We start from the raw sequence: 19,384 nt of genomic DNA, 5'->3' as shown, positions 1-19,384 counted from the left end.
CTAGCCATAGCTACATCTTTTGACAATAGAAAATTAAATCACCTTTGTCTGCAGGTCAAGCAATGCCAAACCCCTAGGAGGCAGTGTCTTCAAAAATTTAGACACGCAGTCATAGAGATCCTATGAAATTACTAGAGGGGATTTCATTAACCCTCTAAGTTCCATTATGGGGCGAAAACGGAAGCCATCTTGGTGAGGGAGACATCCCAAAACAGTCTAATTGGAACGAATGGTAGTAGAGACATAGGTGATGCATTTCCAGCTTTTACTTATACAGGAAAATAAAAGTAAAGCATGTGAGGTATCAGAAATTATGTAATGGAATTATAGTCAACCTAAAATATTGTCATATAATTATAAATACTGTTTATACAGGTTTTATACAAATGTTCTGTACAAATAGCCTCTAAAATATATGGAAACAGACCATACATGTCTCAGATGTTATTTTCTTGGAAAGCTGTGAGTCCTTTTATATGATATAATATCAGTACTTGTTGCATTGACAACTTGTCCTATCATCAACTGATTTCAGCCAGTGTATGGTTGTGGATTGACTGCATTGTTTGAATGGAATGTTGACATATTAGCAGTTAATTAGAAAAATGTATGGAATCATTCCTCTAAAACTGTCTGGCTAGCTAGATAAATTCTTCACATTCATTGTTTTACATAATATCTTATCACGGCACTAGCAAACCATGGTTGACCATCTACCTGACCAACATGGCTGACATTTGGACATTCATAAAAAGGTTAAGCCAATCTAGTATTCTAATTCCTATTTCTATGCATGCAGCCTATCTGTAACCATGGCTACTGGAAGTATCTAGACAATTTCGCCGCAGTTTTGGAGAGGGTTTGGATGAAGACACCGCCAACCGAGGGTAGAGGACCTACAGGCGAAAAGAAGTGCAGACGTCCTAAAAGGAGAAAAATCATGCCCATAAAATCCCCGGGCTCGAGCACTCAAAGGTGGGTATAGCGTGGACCGAATGTCAACAAAGGCTGCTCAGACTACCATAGCTAGCTACTACTGTAGTTAATGACAGTTCACTTACGTAGCTAGCTAACGCGTTAGCTAGTTACAGAGAAACACGTTTGTTGACTTTTTTTTGTCAGTTTGCTTTCTAGCTACTTGTGGTGCATTATGCATATAGCTAATGTCAAGCTAGCTAGATACTAGTTGACTAGTTTGCTAGTTAGTTAGCTAGCTGAATGTCTTACATTTGTGTCTTTCTAGATGCTTGGCTACCAACAATGCAAAACGAGTGCCACTGACACAGAAAAAGGCCACTGTACCCAGCCATCCAGTACCAAGCAGGGTACCAACAAAGAGACTCACCTCTCCGCTACCAAGGTCTACTAGACATGCTGCAAGGCCAGCTGGCTGCACTCAGAACCACATAGAGCAGTAAGTGGGTTGCAGACACAGGAGGTTGATGGCACCTTAATTGGGGAGGACAGGCTCGTGGTAATGACTGGAGCGGAATTGGTGGAATGCTATCAAATACACCAAACAAATGGTTTCCATGTGTTTGGTGCCATTCCATTTGCGCCGTTCCATCCATTATTATGAGCCGGCCTCCCCTCAGCAGCCTCCACTGTACACAGGTACTGGTAGTCTACCCAAATGCCAGGATAACCCTTTAGGGTTGGGTGATGTAACAGTTTAGCTAATCCTAGTTTATGAATGCAATATAATAATTATCAGCATTTGTGTCAAACTTGTTACAGTAGCTACTTCTTCAACTGGACGGGGGTGAAAAATTAACAAAATAAAAGTAATTCCATGACACAGGGAAGGGAAAAATAACATTAATCCACACAAACTACTTAACATTATTAACCAAACAAATTATAATATATATTTATATTCCCAGTCCTTCAGTCATTTGAAAATTCAAATACCCTCCTTAGACTCTGAGGCCTGACAGGGTGGAACTGCACTAGACAGTACTCCATGTAGAACAGACAAACTCTTCTCTTTCCTGCCATTAACCAAACGATTCATCCTACATGCATTGACCACTCCAGGAATATTGTTCAGTAATTACTCCCTTGACAGGTGCCCTTCTCCGTAGCTCAAAACACGACACAGCGTAATCGTCAACTCGCCTGAGACCCAACAAAAAAATCTAAACATGACCAATTCTCGTGATCTTCACCGACTTAACTTTACCCAAAGCTTTCTCCAACATTTTTGATATTTTCAACGGATTCACCAAGTCGGGCACCAATACTCCCCCAAAATTAACTTGTACCAGATATGATGGGGGTATTATCAACACTAGCCGTTTCCTTTCCCCTTTCAATTTTGCGTCTTTTACCATTCTTATGGACAAAAGTCCATTCATCCTCACTTACACCGCTATCCGATTCAAGTTCCACATCCTCTACCGCCATCTTCTCCGTCATTCATTACAGTAGCTAGCTAGCTACTTCGACACTTAATTAATGTGTAGCAGAGTGGAGGTGCCTCGTGCATTACGGTAATCATCATGTGATTTGGAAGTGTGAGCTTTTTGGTCCGTTTGAATTAATTGTTTGCGTGCACTGATTGGTTGCAGGTATGACAAGAATGCACCTCCACCTGTTTCCTACAAAAGGGTGGTCCATTTCCTGTTCTGTAATCTGCAGAGAGAAAGGACAAAGTTGCTACTGTCTCCAAGTCCCACCGTTAGAATTGAAATTAGAATAACTTTATTTTATACTGTATTTTATTTCATTCTGCAAACTGATGTTCATAAACAGTTGACAAATCTTCTATCAATCAATGAAATGTATTTATAAAGCCCATTTTACATCAGCAGATTTCACAAAGTGCTATATAGAAACCCAGCCTAAAACCCCAAACAGAAAGCGATGCAGATGTAGAAGCACCAGTCTCTGTGTGTTTGTATTAATGTGTTAGCTGTAAGTATCCTGAGTACATGTGTTTGGCTGTGTGGACTTGGAGACAGCTAGGCACGAAACGTGGTGATGCATTCAAATTATGTTTGACTCACATTTACGTAAAAAAAATCCAAACAGTCCCTTTACAAGTCAGAATGTTCAATAAACTTCATTTGAATTGACTCTGCCGATTGTCTGTGGTGTTGGTCAAAATTTTTTGACAAAATATCCACAGGAAAGTGTTATTAACCCGACATGAAAACGCATCTCTCTGTGTGTGGTAATCAAGATTTGTTTTCTCGTGACCAAAGGCACATGCACAAGACGGAAGTACATACAAGCGACGCATGCATGTAACCGAAGTCTGCAGGTGTTTACATGGTTTTGCACATGTGCCAGGTGATATAAATTTAAACCTGTGGATATTTTGTCTCAAATTTCGAGCGGCTGAAGGACAAACCGCACAGACAAATAAATGATGTAAATGTAATTTTATTCAATATTCTGGCTTGTAAGGAATACTTTGACAATTTTGCATTGCTGTTTCAGACTGTATATCAAGTATTGGTATAAAAGTGATTTATTAGGCAAGGAGACAGCCAGCAAGTGCCCAGTTCATGCCTTTTTTGACCCAGCCTTATTGTAATTTGTGTTTTATTAGACTGCCACCTGAGATCCTAATGAAGATCCTGTGGAACCTGGATGCCTCTTCTCTCTACTGCATTAGCTACGTCAACAAGCTTTTCTATAAGCTGGCCAAAAACAAGTAAGGATACTTTGTATATCCGGAGGCAGCAGGACTCGTCTCCACTATCTAGCAACCCTATTCAATCACATAATAGCTGAATATGTTGTCTAATTTCCTTGCAGTGGAATGTGGCGTAAAAAGTACTCTGCAAAATATGGGGAGAGTAAGAAGTTGAAGGCCAAGCACATGGACGAGGTTCAGTATAATTTCAATTGAATAACACTTTTAATTATCCCACTAGGGACAAAGTAGAGGGCAAGCTCGCAAAGCAGTATGAATTCAAATACAAGAAGCAGATACAAACATGCATAGCATACATATTGCACACTACATATGTACTGTACAACATGAAATATTTACATACCCAGTCTACACCGAGTGTACAAAACATTAGGAACACCTTTCTTATATTGAGTTGCACACCCTTTTGCCCTTAGAACAGCCTCAATTCGTCGGGGGATGGACTCTACAAGGTAATGTATGCACTCACTAACTGTAAGTCGCTCTGGATAAGAGCGTCTGCTAAATGAATAAAATGTAAATGTGTCGAAAGCATTCCACAGGGATGCTGGCCCATGTTGACTCCAATGCTTCCCACAGTTGTGTCAAGTTGGCTGGATGTCCTTTGGGTGGTGGACCATTCTTGATACACCCGGGAAACTGTTGAGCATGAAAAACCCAGCAGCATGGCAGTTCTTGACACACTTAATCCGGTGCGCCTGTCACCTACTACCATACCCTGTTCAAAGGCACTGAAATATTTTGCCTTGCCCACTCACCCTCTGAATGGCACACATACACAATCCATGTCTCAATTGTCTCAAGGCTTAACAATCTTTCTTTAACCTTTCTCCTCTTCATCTACACTGATTTTAAGTGGATTTAACAAGTGATATCAATAAGGGATCATAGCTTTCACCTGGATTCACCTGATCAGTCTATGTCATGGAAAGAGCAGGTGTTCCTAATGTTTTGTACACACAGTGTATATACACATACATAATACACAGTTGTTTCCCCCCAATGTATTGAGTATGTGAATGGTTCATGATTTAGTATGTGTTTGGTATGTAAGTGAATACTGTATGCTTGTATATACTAATATAGCATTATGAACCAAATCTATTATGTTTCTGCTCCTCCATTCAGGTGGTGGAGAAGCTGAGTGTGATGAAGGTTCAGGAGAGACCAGAGGGCTACTGGAGAAGGCTGTACTTCAGGACCATAGCTGGCAACAACCACACCAAGTGGTTGAAGGAGCTGAGAACCATCAACCCCTACACAGGCCTTCCCAGCCACACAGAGAGAGTCCTCAGGTTAGATACTCTACTGGCTCTGTCGCTAAGGCTACACTGTAGGTACAGAAACAAACAGACTCCAATACCAGTATTGTCAGAACATACTAATTGAAACTCACAGGCCAGAATCAATCAAATATACCTTGTTACAATATGCCATGTTTAGGCTGTGCAATACCTTTGTTAAAGGTCCAATGCAGCTGTTTTTATCTCAATATCAAATCATGTCTGGCTAACAATTAAGTACCGTAAAACTTATTTTAAATGCAGTCTCAAAAAGCCAACTGTCCCTTTTAAAAGCCGGGCAGCAGCACACATTACAGAAAATAAACGCCTGGGTCTAAATGAATTGTTTACGAGGTTACCATTGAATTACCATTAATTAATTTACAAGGTTTAATGTTTGATTTGTTACATTAAATAATTCAGTAATGACTCAAAAAAATTATGGCAATCATCCATTTTTATCGCCAGTAAGAAGCTGCTAGCCATTGGCTGCTATCAGCTGAGAACTGCTAGAAAACTAGCAAGCACAAAAACAGTCAACAACTTTGGGAGTACAGACCATAGATTGTGGTACAGACCCCCAGACATCAGTTGATTGCCCTCTAGTGGCGAAAGTAAGAACTGCCGAAAATGCACAGTGAAAGAGGAGGAGAATTATTCTGTCAAGGAAAAGTTTTTTTTCTCCTGAAATAGAGGCATACTAAGACAAAAGAAACGTGACACAAGCTAGGTTTCCATCCAATTGGCGACAGATTTTAATCTTAAAATCTGCATAAAGAAAATATGCGCATTTTCCCACCAAATCAAATCAAACTTTATTTGTCACATGCGCCGAATACAACAGGTGTAGACCTTACCGTGAAATGATTACTTACAAGCCCTTAACCAATAATGCAGTTCAGAAAGAGTTAAGAAAATATGTTAATGTAAATAGTCCGGGTGGCCATTTGACTAATTGTTCAGCAGTCTTATGGCTTGGGGGTAGAAGCTGTTAAGGAGCCTTTTGGTCCTAGACTTGGCGCTCCGGTACCACTTGCCGTGCGGTAGCAGAGAGAACAGTCTATGACTTGGGAGACTGGAGTCTTTGACCATTTTTTGGGCCTTCCTCTGACACCGCCTAGTATATAAGTCCTGGATGGAAGGAAACTTGGCCCCAGTGATGTACTGGGCCGTACGCACTACCCTCTGTAGCGCCTTACGGTCAGATGCCGAGCAGTTGCCATACCAGGCGGTGATTCAACCGGTCAGGATGCTCTCGATGGTGCAGCTGTATAACTTTTTGACGGTCTGGGGACCCATGCCAAATCTTTTCAGTCTCCTGAGGGGGAAAAGGTGTCGTCGTGCCCTCTTCACGACTGTCTTGATGTGTTTCGACCATGATAGTTTGTTGGTGATGTGGACACCAAGGAACTTGAAACTCTCGACCCGCTCCACTACAGCCCCGTCAATGTTAATGGGGGCCTGTTCGTCCCGCCTTTCCCTGTAGTCCAAGATCAGCTCCTTTGTCTTGCTCACATTGAGGAAGAGGTTGTTGTCCTGGCACCACACTGCCAGGTCTCTGACCTCCTCCCTATAGGCTGTCTCATCGTTGTCGGTGATCAGGCCTATCACTGTTGTGTCGTCAGCAAACTTAATGATGGTGTTGGAGTCGTGTTTGGCCACGCAGTCATAGGTGAACAGGGAGTAGAGGAGGGGACTAAGCACACACCCCTGAGGGGCCCCAGTGTTGAGGATCAGTGTGGCAGACGTGTTGTTGCCTACCCTTACCACCTGGGGGCGGCCCGTCAGGAAGTCCAGGATCCAGTTGCAGAGGGAGGTGTTTAGTCCCAGGGTCCTTAGCTTAGTGATGAGCTTTGTGGGCACTATGGTGTTGAACGCTGAGCTGGAGTCAATGAACAGCATTCTCACATAGGTGTTCCTTTTGTCCAGATGGGAAAGGGCAGTGTGGAGTAAAAATAAAAATAATTGGTCATTTAGCAGACGCTCTTATCCAGAGCGACTTACAGGAGCAATTAGGGTTAAGTGCCTTGCTCAAGGGCACATCGACAGATTTTTCACCTAGTCGGCTCGGGGATTAGAACCAGCGACCTTTCGGTTACTGGCACAACGCTCTTAACCACTAAGCTACCTGCCGTGAATTGGAGTGGGTTTAGGGTATCCAGGATGATGCTGTTGATGTGAGCCATGACCAGCCTTTCAAAGCACTTCATGGCTACCGACATGAGTGCTACGGGGCGATAATCATTTAGACAGGTTACCTTCGCTTTCTTGGGCACAGGGACTATGGTGGTCTGTTTGAAACATGTAGGTATTACAGACTCGGTCAGGGAGTGGTTGAAAATGTCAGTGAAGACACTTGCCAGTTGGTCCGTGCATGCTTTGAGTACACGTCCTGGTAATCCGTCTGGCCCCGCGGCTTTGTGAATGTTAACCTGTTTAAAGGTCTTGCTCACATCGGCTACCGAGAGCGTTATCACACAGTCGTCCGGAACAGCTGGTGCTCTCATGCATGCTTCAGTGTTGCTTGCCTTGAAGCGAGCATAAAATGCATTTAGCTCCTCTGGTAGGCTTGCCTCACTGGGCAGCTCGCGGCTGGGTTTCCCTTTGTAATCCGTAATAGTTTTCAAGCCCTTCCACATCCGACGAGCGTCAGAGCCGGTGTAGTAGGATTCAATCTTAATCCTGTATTGACGCTTTGCCTGTTTGATCGTTCGTCTGAGGGCTTAGCGGGATTCCAGATTAGTGTCCCGCTCCTTGAAAGCGGCAGCTCTAGCCTTTAGCACAATGCAGATGTTGCCTGTAATCCATGGCTTCTGGTTGGGATATGTACGTACAGTCACAGTGGGGACGACGTCGTCGATGCACTTATTGATGAAGCTGATGGCTGAGGTGGTATACTCCTCAATGCCATTGGATGAATCCCGGAACATATTCCTGTCTGTGCTAGCAAAACAGTCCTGTAGTGTAGCGTCTGCGTTATCTGACCACTTCCGTATTGAGCGAGTCACTGGTACTTTCTGCTTTAGTTTTTGCTTGTAAGCAGGAATCAGGAGGATAGAATTATGGTCAGATTTGCCAAATGGAGGGCGAGGAAGCGTCTCTGTGTGTGAGTAAAGGTGGTATTTCTTTCCCTGTGGTTGCACATGTGACATGCTGGTAGAAATGAGGTAAAACTGATTTAAGTTTGCCTGCATTAAAGTCCCCGGCCACTAGGAGCGCTGCTTCTGGATGAACATTTTCTTGTTTGCTTATGGCCTTGTACAGCTCGTTGAGTGCGATCTTAGCACCAGGTTTGTGGTGGTAAATAGACGGCTACGAATAATATAGATGAGAACTCTCTTGGTAGATGGTGTGGTCTACAGCTTATCATAAGGTACTCTACCTAAGGCAAGCAATACCTTGAGACTTCTTTAATATAAGACATTGCGCACCAGCTGTTATTGAGAAATAGACACACACCCCCGCCCCTCGTCTTACCAGACGTAGCTTCTCTGTCCTGCCGATGCATGGAAAATCCCGCCAGCTCTATATTATCCGTGTCGCCGTTCAGCCACGACTCGGTGAAACATAAGTTATTACAGTTTTTAATGTCACGTTGGTAGGATATTCTTGAACGTAGATCATCCATTTAGTTTTCCAATGATTGCACGTTGGCCAATAGAATGGATGGTAGTGGAGGTTTACTCACTCACCAACGAATTCTCAGAAGGCAGCCCGACATCCGCCCCCTTTTTCTCCATCTTTTCTTCACGCAAATGACAGGGATTTGGGCACGTTTCTGAAAAAGCAGTATCCTTCTCATCAAACTCATTAAATAAAAAATCTTTGTCCAGTTCGAGGTGAGTAATCGCTGTTCTGTTGTCCAGAAGTTATTTTTGGTCATAAGAGACGGTAGCAGCAACATTATATACACAATAAGTTAAAAAATAATTTACAAACAACGCGAAAAAACTAATGTAGTATATGATGAATGGTGGTCATCATTGCTGTCAACAAAAGAGTCCATCTATGCTGCATCGTGTCAGAAGTTTTTATTCATACCACGAGGTTACAGCATAAATTACAGACACGCGTTGTCTGGAGAGCAGTTGCCTCGAATTATAATAACCGCTCTGACCTATCTTCTTCGTGTACCCCTATTTATAACCAATGCAACAAGATGGGCTCCCTCTTCTGGCCAATCACCAGTTTACAACACACTTCCTGTCTATTATATGTTACATTATACTAAACATTGCCTTTTGATACTAACATAACCAACATTCCATTTCTTCATGAAAAACATTTAAAACAGTCATAATTTCCATACACTACACTAACAAAATAGCGCAGTTGGTTAGGAGCCTGTAAAACGGCAGCCATTCCACCAAACTGACTTGTTGCGGATAAAAATCAGTGCGTGATGACCTAATACACACAAAATGTACTTTTTCGCTTTCATTTTCATCTACTGAATAAAATTCTAAAGTTCAATGTGTTTCCATTGCATTTTCAACTCTACCGATAGGTTTGTCACAAAAAACGGTTGCGTTAAATAGCAAATGTGCCTACTCTAGTCTTTCGTGCACTCTAGCCAACAGCTCGCAGATACAGTGCAGTAGGCTGTGCAGGAGGCTAGTCTACATGATGAGATTATTAATATGGATAAGAGTGAGAATATTTGTATTTGTCAAATGGTAGTCAAGCATCGATCATCATCTTACCAGAATAAGACCCTCGATATTTATTGGAAATGAGCATCAAGCTCATCACCTTGCAATTTCACCACCCTGTGAAGTTCATCACTTATTTAATCTGTAGCCTAATAATAAACTGCATAGTTTCCTGAGTTGTAATGGGAAGACCACACACCATATCATCGCGTGACTCCAAGTTTACTTCTATATGATGGCTATTATATCAATAATTTTGTACATTAAGGTCTTTCCACCTCCATTTCTCACATTATTAATTTTACCGACACAAAAAGATCCCACAATGTCGAACAAACAAATTATCTGTTGGCATTTCCATCACGTCTGTCTGGATTTTTTTTTATACGGTATGACTTTGCTCGCATAACTGTGGATGGAAACATGGTTACAATGTGTAAATGATAACATATTAGTGCAGGAAATGAAGACATTTATTAAAATGATGGAAGTGTATGCTGGAATTAAACAATTAAAGATGCACTATGCAGAAATCGCTCCGCCATTTCCTGGTTGCTAAAATTCTAATAGTTGCCTAATTTCAATTTATGTGACAAAACAAGCAAGTATAGTGTAGAGAATCATTGTACCGTCTAAACCACTGTGAAATATGTTTTCCATAACCAAAAATATTGTATTTTCAGCTGTTTGAAGCTGGTGTACAAAATCAAAAGTAAAAGACAAAAAACTAAACTTAAGAAAGGGAAGCATAGAAATACACAGAACAGATCTACCACTTCTTAGACTTGCTTTCATTGAGAATGACATATCTATAACCAGGGGTGCACATAACTGGTACGCAGGTACGCAAGCGTGACAAAAATCAGGAATGCGTAATGCCACTTGTGTTACTACGCGCCTTTGCGTACTTGACCGATCTTCTCATCTAACCTTACACATGACATGTTGCTTGTCAACGACTGTCAGGGATGTCCAAAAAGCAACAGACATTAAGCAGCTTCTTTTGGCGTTTCGCCATCTACAAAGAAACGCCAACTGGAGCCAGAGCCGAAGAAAATACTTTTTTCGGAAAAGTGGCTCCAAGATGTGCAGTGGCTTGAAGCTAACGATGAGCGCACTGAAATGTGGTGCAAGATTTGCCGCTCAAATCCACATCTAGCAGACAAAACAGGTGCATTTTATAAAGGCTCAAAAATTTCAACCATCCTTTATTTGACAAACATGAAAAGAGCAAGGAGCACACGAATGTGGCGCAAGCCATTGCTAAACAAGCTAGCCGAGAAGAAATGTCCAGTCGCCCACTTGCCAGATGGCGAGACAAGCTGAATGAAGAACAGCGGCAAGCTCTGTTTAATATTTTTCTCCTCGCCTTCCATAAAGCTAAACACGCACGCCCCATGTCTTCCTATTCTGAGGATGTTCCTTTACTGAAGCGGCTAGGAGTAAATGTCGGAGGTGCATATCATTCACGTGAAGGGGGCACAAGGATCATGCAGAGCATCGCTCACACCATCAGCGGGGAGTTACGAGCCAAGTTGCAGTCTGCTGAATTTTGGGGGCTGCTTTTTGATGGATCTGAGGACATCACAAAAACTGAGCAGGAAATCGTTTACATTGTGTCTGTGTCCAGCAACGGAGAGTTTACTTCGGACTTTATTGGACTGATTGAATTGGGTGCTGACCGAACCGCGCAGGCCATAACAGACGGACTTGTGAGACTTTTCCAGGACATAGGCTTGGATGACTGGACAACAAAGTTGGTCGCTGTGTGCACAGACAGGGCTGCTGTCAACGTAGGTATCTACAACGGCGTTGTGCCAAAACTCCGGCAACTTGCTGCGTTTGGAGACTCCCTTGTGCACATTCTGTGCACCGCACACACACTGGAGAATTGCGCGAAATCAGCTAATCGCAATGTTCCTTACTGTGAGACATTTAATCGCTCTGTGGTCAAGCTGCTGCAGTTTTATTTACAAAAAGGTGGAGCAAAAAAAACTGCTGCACTGAATAAGCTATGTGAAGAAAATGGGATCTCCTTTGTGAAACTGGGTAAGTTTCATAATATCAGATGGTCTGCATGGAGGCATGAAACACTGTTAAAAATATCAAGACTATTGCCAGCCATTAAAATGCAACTGGTTACGAGTGATAACAGTGACTTGCAGCATATCTGCTCAGAGCGTTTTCAGTGCTTTCTGTCAAACATGCTTGACATTTGCAACATTTTGAAGACCACATCCATTAGGTTTCAGAAGGAAAAGCTGACCATTGGAGAATGTAAGGAATAACTCATGGTGGCCATTGGACAGTTCACACTTCTGCTTGATGGTGAAAGCCACAGGGCACACACTGTTTCCAATGCTGATGCTGACAGAGACAAGACACACTTACTCAGGGGGTTAATTGAAGAGTTTGAAATCAGATATGACTCCCTCAAGTCATGTGATCATTTCTTAGTATTTGATCCTTCAACATGGCCTCCAACATGGAAATGCAAGACCTCCACAGTTTTGGAAACACAACAGTTTGCAGCATTCTCAAGAAATATGAGGCCACCTTGCAACTTGACAAAGATACCACTGTGACAGAATGGATGCGCTTAAAGCAGGCAGGAAAACGCCTGGGAGCCTCTTCTATGTATGACTTGGTCCAAATAGTAAATACAAGTAACCCAGATGCTTACTCCAACATCAACAAGGTGGTTAAGCTGTCTCTTACACTGCCTTTAAGCAGTGCAGCTTGTGAGAGGGGATTCTCACATCTCAACATAATAAAAACCAAGTACAGATCTCGTCTGTCACATGCTCATCTCTCAGCACTGATGCACATTCACCTGTCAAAGCAGACCACAGAGACATTTGACCCAAAGCCTGCTGTTGACCTGTGGATGGAGACAGCTAATCGGAGGCTCAACCAAGGACAGGGAGGTGCATCTGCAGCATCTTCATCATCTACCATGCAGGAAGCTGAAGCAGAGGACAGTGGTGGCGGCACTGAGGAGGACAGTGAGGAAGACTGTACTTATTAAGACCACGCTACATATGGGGTGAGTACCAGACACCATCTGCTGGTACTCACCTGAGTAACTCACTGAAAAAGTTATGTGCACCCCTGTCTATATCACATTATTTCAATGTGAATTTGGTCAGGTCACCCAAAAAGTAACATATTGCAGCTTTAACTACTTTCAATCAAGTGCGATGTGCTACATGGACTAAATAACTCAACTTGCTAGTTTGCCTGTCAGTAAAGAGAAGGGCGGGCTGTACGTTGATCCTGCTGCTCTGATTGGATAGAGCGAATGTGTATTTCTCAGTTCACTCACTTCTCTTCATAACTTCAACTGAATCCGATCACCGCTTGTTTCGATCTTATCATTTAGATTGCTGCTGCCTCGTGTTAGCCTGCTACTATGATAAATCAAAAGGCGAGGACGTTTGCTAGCCTAGCAAGCTATCAATGTGCATAATATCTAACAAGCGGGTAGGGAAAAAATATGAAATGCGCAGGCTGACTGAGTGACATCAAACTTGTCTGCCCGCTGCAAATTTAGGACACACAGACATCCCTCCGCGCGCTGCTCCTAATCTGCAGCTTTTTTGGTCGATAAACGTGCAGGGAGATAGGTATTTTGACAACATCTATTTAGGCATATCCGATCTGATTATGAACTGTCAATTTACTGATACGATTACGAATATGAGTATGGCCACACCCCTAATGGGGATGATACGAGCCTCCAAAATATAAAATGCCTGGGTCGTTCCACCTCAGAAAACACAAGAAAGAGGATTTCGACTCCCACCGTCTCAGATTGTTCTGAAATTGTTCCTGCAACATTATTATTTTTAAATATAATTTGATCTGAGGAATTAAGCTAATTGATTGCATCCAAATTGGCCATTTTAAATGTATAGGATTCATATAATCAATAAATATAGTACCTAACATCAGATTTGGACCAAACCTTTTTTCTAACAATGAGTAAAACATAAGGAATCCAAATAAATGGTCAAAGCCACTCAGGGACCCCCCACACCCTTCCCACCCCAACAACGAGTATATAGTATCAGTTCTCTATGTTTGACAAGTAGTATGGAGCTGCGGCTCCGAGTATTGTCCCTTTATCCTATGTAATGTATTCTCAGGGATATATATATATATATATATTTTTTTTTTTTTCTCTGTTCAGAGAAATTTGTCATTGAAGTTGTTAGAATTATGTCACATCCTTCATCCTGATATTACCAGATTCTGACCACTAGACGGTGCTGTTCCAATTTGGGTGCAATCAAGTAACTTAATTTCTCAGAGATCAAATTATATTTCAACAATATAATATTGTAGGAATGCTAATCTTATCAAACTACAGAAAAAATTTCAGAACAATCTGAGATGGTGGGTATCATAGCTTGCTGAAATGAAATAGAACGACCTGCCTTCCATTTGTTTTTCTCTCCTCTCTGTTTATGACCTCTCTTATTAAAGCGCAGGGAGGAAGCCTCTGTCTGAAATGCGATCTGTGCTGTGGGGAATACCGATACACACACACACACGGGTGAAAGCTCACTTAGCGTTTCTTCTGCTGTTTAAGGTCAGTTTTTTATAAACCTCTGATTAGATGCAACACTGGCACTCAATTTCTGAGTTCCATGGCAGCGGCCTTGGCGGATGGAGAAATAATTGTGTTTCTGTTTAAATAAATGATTTGAACCCCCACCCCTCCCTACATTCCCACCTGCCCAGACTACTCCCTCTGGTGACCTGTTTGTTCTTGCCATGCGGGGGGATGCGATTTACCCTGGTAATGATAATTTCACAAGACAACAGGTGGACGGACAAAACAACAGAGTCAATGGAATTCCCACAGGGCTCCCCAGGGCATCCTGGCTGTTTGGGTTCTTAGTTTTGTTCTCCTATTTAATTTATGTTGGATGAAGGTTGGGCTGCTGCCAGCAGACACAGGATGCATCATCGTGTGGGGGTATCCTTGAGCTGTGTTTGTAGAAAGAACTGGGTCAGAAATGTATCATAATACATGTGGTTTCATTTCAGGTATCTGCAAGTCATTTCTGTTTTAGTGGGTCATTGTCAATGCTGTGATTTCAATAGTCAACAACACATTGGTTGGTTTCCTCCTTCAAATGCTTTATTGAGCAATGAGGGTAGAATGGGAATTTATTTGGCATACATTGAATGGGCTCAGTCACAAACAGTTTACAAAAAGTTAGATAAGACATCATGTTTTTCCATAAAGTAATACTGACATAGTCAGAAGAACGTATACAGAAACGGTCATCGTCATCATAATTTGACACATTTTAGAAATAATATCATTGTTGTAGTACTTGAGTCCAGGACTCGTACTTGAGTCGGACTCAAGTCACGATTTTCATGACTCGTGACTCGACTCAGACTCGACCAGTGATGACTCGGACTCGACCAGTAGTGACTTTGTTGTCAAAGTCTCTCTCCCTTGCATTATTCAACATGATAGCTACAACAGCAAATGTCAGATAGCTACTGTATTAGCTATTCAATACAGTCATTTATCCAACTTTCTACGTTACAAAATGTAGCTTTGAGCACTACCAAGGGACTCATGACTCAACTCAGGACTCGAGCATAAAGGACTCGGACTTGGACTGGAATGCTAGGGACTTGGGACTCGGACTCGAGATTTAGTGACTTGACACTGACTCATACTCTGTATATTCTATTATGTACACTACCGTTCAAAAGTTTGGGTCACTTAGAAATGTCCTTGTTTTCGAAAGAAAAGCAAATTTTTTGTCCATTAAAATAACATGAAATTGATCAGAAATACAGTGTAGACATTGTTAATGTTGTAAATGGCTATTGTAGCTGGAAACGGCTGATTTTTAATGGAATATCTACATAGGCGTACAGAGGCTCATTATCAGCAACCATCAGTCCTGTGTTCTAATGGCACGTTGTGTTTGCTAATCCAAGTTTATCATTTTAAAAGGCTAATTGATCATTAGAAAACCCTTTTGCAATTATGTTAGCACAGCTGAAAACTGTTGCAAGTAAGCATTTCACTGTACCGTGTGCACATGACCAATAAACTTTGATTTGGCTACGTACATTTTAGTAGTTTTCAATAGGGTATGAAAACCATGTCAGTATCACTTCATTAAATTGTTCTCCTCTCTTTTGTCCTCTGTTTCAGAGAGCAACGTGTGGCCTGGGAGATCACAGTGTGTGACAAGTCGGGCTGTGAGGGTACTTTTGAGCAGAGCCACACTTACTACAGTGACTCGTCAGTGACGGTGTGCTGGAGCAACGGTTCATGGCCCGCCTTCCACCAACTCTCTACCCTACAGCTTCACGGTGTCAAGAAAGTTCCCCTCAAATGTCCCAGCGCCATCAAGTGAGTTTGCTTTCTCTCCTTCCTCACCATTTATTTATTGTTCCCTCCATCTCCTACCACCCATCCTTCTAGCCATCCCATATCAAATCATATTTGGGAGGTTTTGGTCCTGTTGAGTGAAAAGAGCTCTTGTCTTTCTTCTGCCCTTCCCCCTCCTTCCTCTGTCCCCTCCACCCTTCAGGCCAGGCTGGTGGTCTCTGATGGCTCAGTTGGATATTGACACCATCTCTAAGAGCAGCCAGGTGAAAGGTGGAGACAGACTGGTCATGTTGCTGCTGCTGTCGCCTGGCATTGTCATCGGCATCTGGAGGGTAGGCCTACATTCACAGTATGTACTGAAGATGAGGTTGATGATGCACGAGGAGACTGATAATGAGGGTGATAATGATGGTATTGGTCTATTCCCCGATGATGAGGATAATTAGGAGGGGAAGGAAGATATTGAGTAATGATGGTGTTTCTCTATTCCCTGATGATGATGATAATTATGATGATGATCAGGAAGAGGATGATGATTAGGAGGAATAATATGATCTTAATGATTGAATAATGATGACGTCTATTCCCCGTTTCTCACCACAGGGCCAGTTGTCTATAGCCTTTGTGATGGCCACCTTCCACTACCACAGGCTGGTGGAGAGGAGTCTCCTGGGCTCGTCTATTTGGTATGCAGCCCCTGGCTCCCCTCACCCTGGTCCAGCCCAGCTACAACTCTCTCTGTATTCACCTTTTACCCACAGATGGCCCGCTGGCTGTTTCAAAGTGTCTTTGAAGACTGATGTCCCCTAACACGATTTGTTGTTCCACTATTTAACCCAGATGTATACATTATTCATATATTATTTTTGTTGCTTATTTGTTAAGTACATTAGTCTGTTAGTTTCAATATAATGCTTGTGTTGTTGTTTACATTATGGCAGTTTGCATTGCCAAGTGTACTCTAGGCACTCTACTCTCAAACTCTTGAAAGTCAAGAAAATAGTTAATTTCAATATTTAATAAACCAATTTGAGTTCAGCTGTTGATAATGGTAAACTAATGGCACACGATCAGTCGCTACTTCTGGCCCTCAAATGTACACTTAGGGCCAATGTCAATAACATGCATGCCAGTCTCCTGGCACAGAGTGGAGGAGACATTGACTGCATCACTGCTGATCTTTGTTAGAAGTATTGACGTGATGAATGTACCGAATTGTCTGTTCAGCCAGTTAACACACAGCTCAAAAACCCATACATACGCGGCAATACATGCAATCAGGGGTCTCTTCACAGTCCCCAAGTCAGAACAGAGGCTGGGAAACGCACAGTACTGTATAGAGCAATGACTACATGGAGTTATTTTCCACCTCAAGTAACTCAAGGCAAGAAATAAAATCAATTGAAATAAAAACATATAAAAACAAGGAACAATGCGGACTGTGAAGAGACACACTCCCATGAACCTTTAGTTGTTTTAAATGTTGTTATACATTTGTGTTGCTGTTCTTGTTTATTAGTACTCTGTGTTTAGTCATGTTATATGTTTTGTGTGGACCCCAGGAAGAGTAGCTGCTGCTTCTTCAACAGCCAATGGGGATCCTAATAAAATAAAAAATGTCTATGATGATGTGTGCCTACTGCACACTGGCTCTACGTTGGTTCTGTGGGTTGATGTGACTGAGCCTTAGACTTGCAGATGGGGTGCTAACTCCCTCTCCTGGTGACAGGTGGGAATGGTCCTATATTCCTCTGTTTTACATTAATTCATTCTCCCTGTCTGTGTCTCTGTCTCTCATCTCTCTATCACTCTCTCTCTCTTTTTCTCCCAGCCCCTACACCATTCCAGAGAACATGCCTCCTTTCGACGACGTGGACCCGAACTATGGTCTACATGGTTACATGCTACACATTACCCTCCACAACACCGTGACGGAGATCATGTCTGGCCACTTCCCTGAACTCTTCTGTCGGAAAGGTAAACAAACCACTATCCACAGGGCTCAGGGTTAGGGTTATCATAGTCTCGCGTGGCCATCCTTCCAAATCTCGTCTCATTGACTCGACTATTGGAAGTCTGGAGAACTTCAATGTTGGATTTTGCGTTTGAATTGAAGCGCTGGCATTCATTTTCCATCTAGACACCGTACTCCACCCCTTTGTAGCTTCTTTCTGAGGAGAACTTCCCCAGGCGTTCAAACAGAAGGTGAGAAGCCTGGGCTCCCGAGGAGAATGATAGAGTTGGGTTGTTTTTAGCTTAGTGACATTGTTTAATATCAAGTCTGAACTGAGACTTCCTACAGTAGTGTGTGCCCTTGCCCGAGTTACTGAGTCTAGTCTTCCTTCCTCTGCCTTGTAGTTTCTCTACACTTGTCGTTGTCCAGGTCAGATCCATGAAGGCTTCATCCAGCTGAATGCCATCATCAGGAGTAAGCAGTCCCAGCACACCCCTCTCTCTGCCAGGGTCAGCCTGCCCTGGAGGTCTGACGCTCTGGAGGGGACTGTGAAGGTACTGGAAAGGAACACTGACTCACTGGTTTAGGTTACAGGAACCACCTGTCATAAGGCCTACATAATGTTGACAAAGCAATTACATAACAGATGGCATAAACCATCATCACTGATTTGCGCTAATGGCAGCATTTGTGTTTTTCTCTCTTTGTCTCCTCTCCTCTCTCTGTGTAGAATTGCTGCATGATGAGCCTGACCCTGCTGGATGAAACCCAGATGCCCTTCTGGTGTGTCAGCACGCCCGTCTCCATGGTGCTGGCCAATGAGGAGCCTTTCTCCTATGACTACCAGGGCCAGCACTTCCTGATCAAGTACCAGGATGCAGAGGGCAAGGTGTGTTTTAGCTTTATTAAATGATCAGTTATTGGCAGCACCAGACAGTGAGAAGCATGACTTTTGTTTCTCTACCAAAGTAAATAATAATTATAATAATTTATGTATTATATTATTTCATATGATTGTGTATAGGTACAGATGGACGTGGTGCGGCTGGAGGAACAGAGACAGTTCTTCCTTATTAATCTGGTGATCTACATCAGCACAGTCAAAGTCAACCAGCACTTTGGGAGAGCCTACTAAGGCTGCTGACTGTTGAGTGGACGCTGTAAGTTTGTACTATATGATCTCTGTATAGTTTTTTAAAAGTAAATTTCCCTATGCCCCAAAATATCTTAAAAATAATTAATCTGTTATGTGTTTATTGTGTGTTTCTAGCCCTTTATGGGGGGTACAATGTGCCAATTTTCAAATGCAGATATTTGTCATGGTGACAGCAGAAAATATCATAGTCCTGCTGGAATGCTTGCTGAACATTTAATGCTAAATTATATTATATTTCAATACAAGTGCCAGACTCCTAAGTTACCATGGTTCAGACATGGTGGGCTCTATTTTAACAAACC

At 42.4% G+C, this 19,384-nt stretch overlaps 1 protein-coding gene across 1 annotated transcript; it reads left to right on the top strand.

Moving 5' to 3' along the window:
- Positions 1-666: 666 nt before the first annotated feature.
- Positions 667-19,171, top strand: LOC121550075 (F-box only protein 15). Its single transcript, XM_041862199.2, has 12 exons — positions 667-975; positions 1,244-1,414; positions 3,557-3,661; positions 3,766-3,838; positions 4,793-4,959; positions 15,793-15,993; positions 16,175-16,304; positions 16,576-16,658; positions 17,804-17,949; positions 18,356-18,480; positions 18,657-18,815; positions 18,951-19,171. Exons 1-12 carry the CDS (start codon positions 794-796, stop codon positions 19,059-19,061), a joined length of 1,653 nt encoding a protein of 550 aa, XP_041718133.2. The 5' UTR covers positions 667-793; the 3' UTR covers positions 19,062-19,171.
- The last annotated feature ends 213 nt before the right edge of the window (positions 19,172-19,384 follow it).

The sequence above is a fragment of the Coregonus clupeaformis genome, chromosome 34, assembly GCF_020615455.1.
Source record: "Coregonus clupeaformis isolate EN_2021a chromosome 34, ASM2061545v1, whole genome shotgun sequence".
In the NCBI taxonomy this organism is placed as follows: Eukaryota; Metazoa; Chordata; class Actinopteri; order Salmoniformes; family Salmonidae; genus Coregonus; species Coregonus clupeaformis.
The sequence above is the reverse complement of the archived record's forward strand: the minus strand, read 5'-3'. Positions and strand labels throughout refer to the sequence as shown.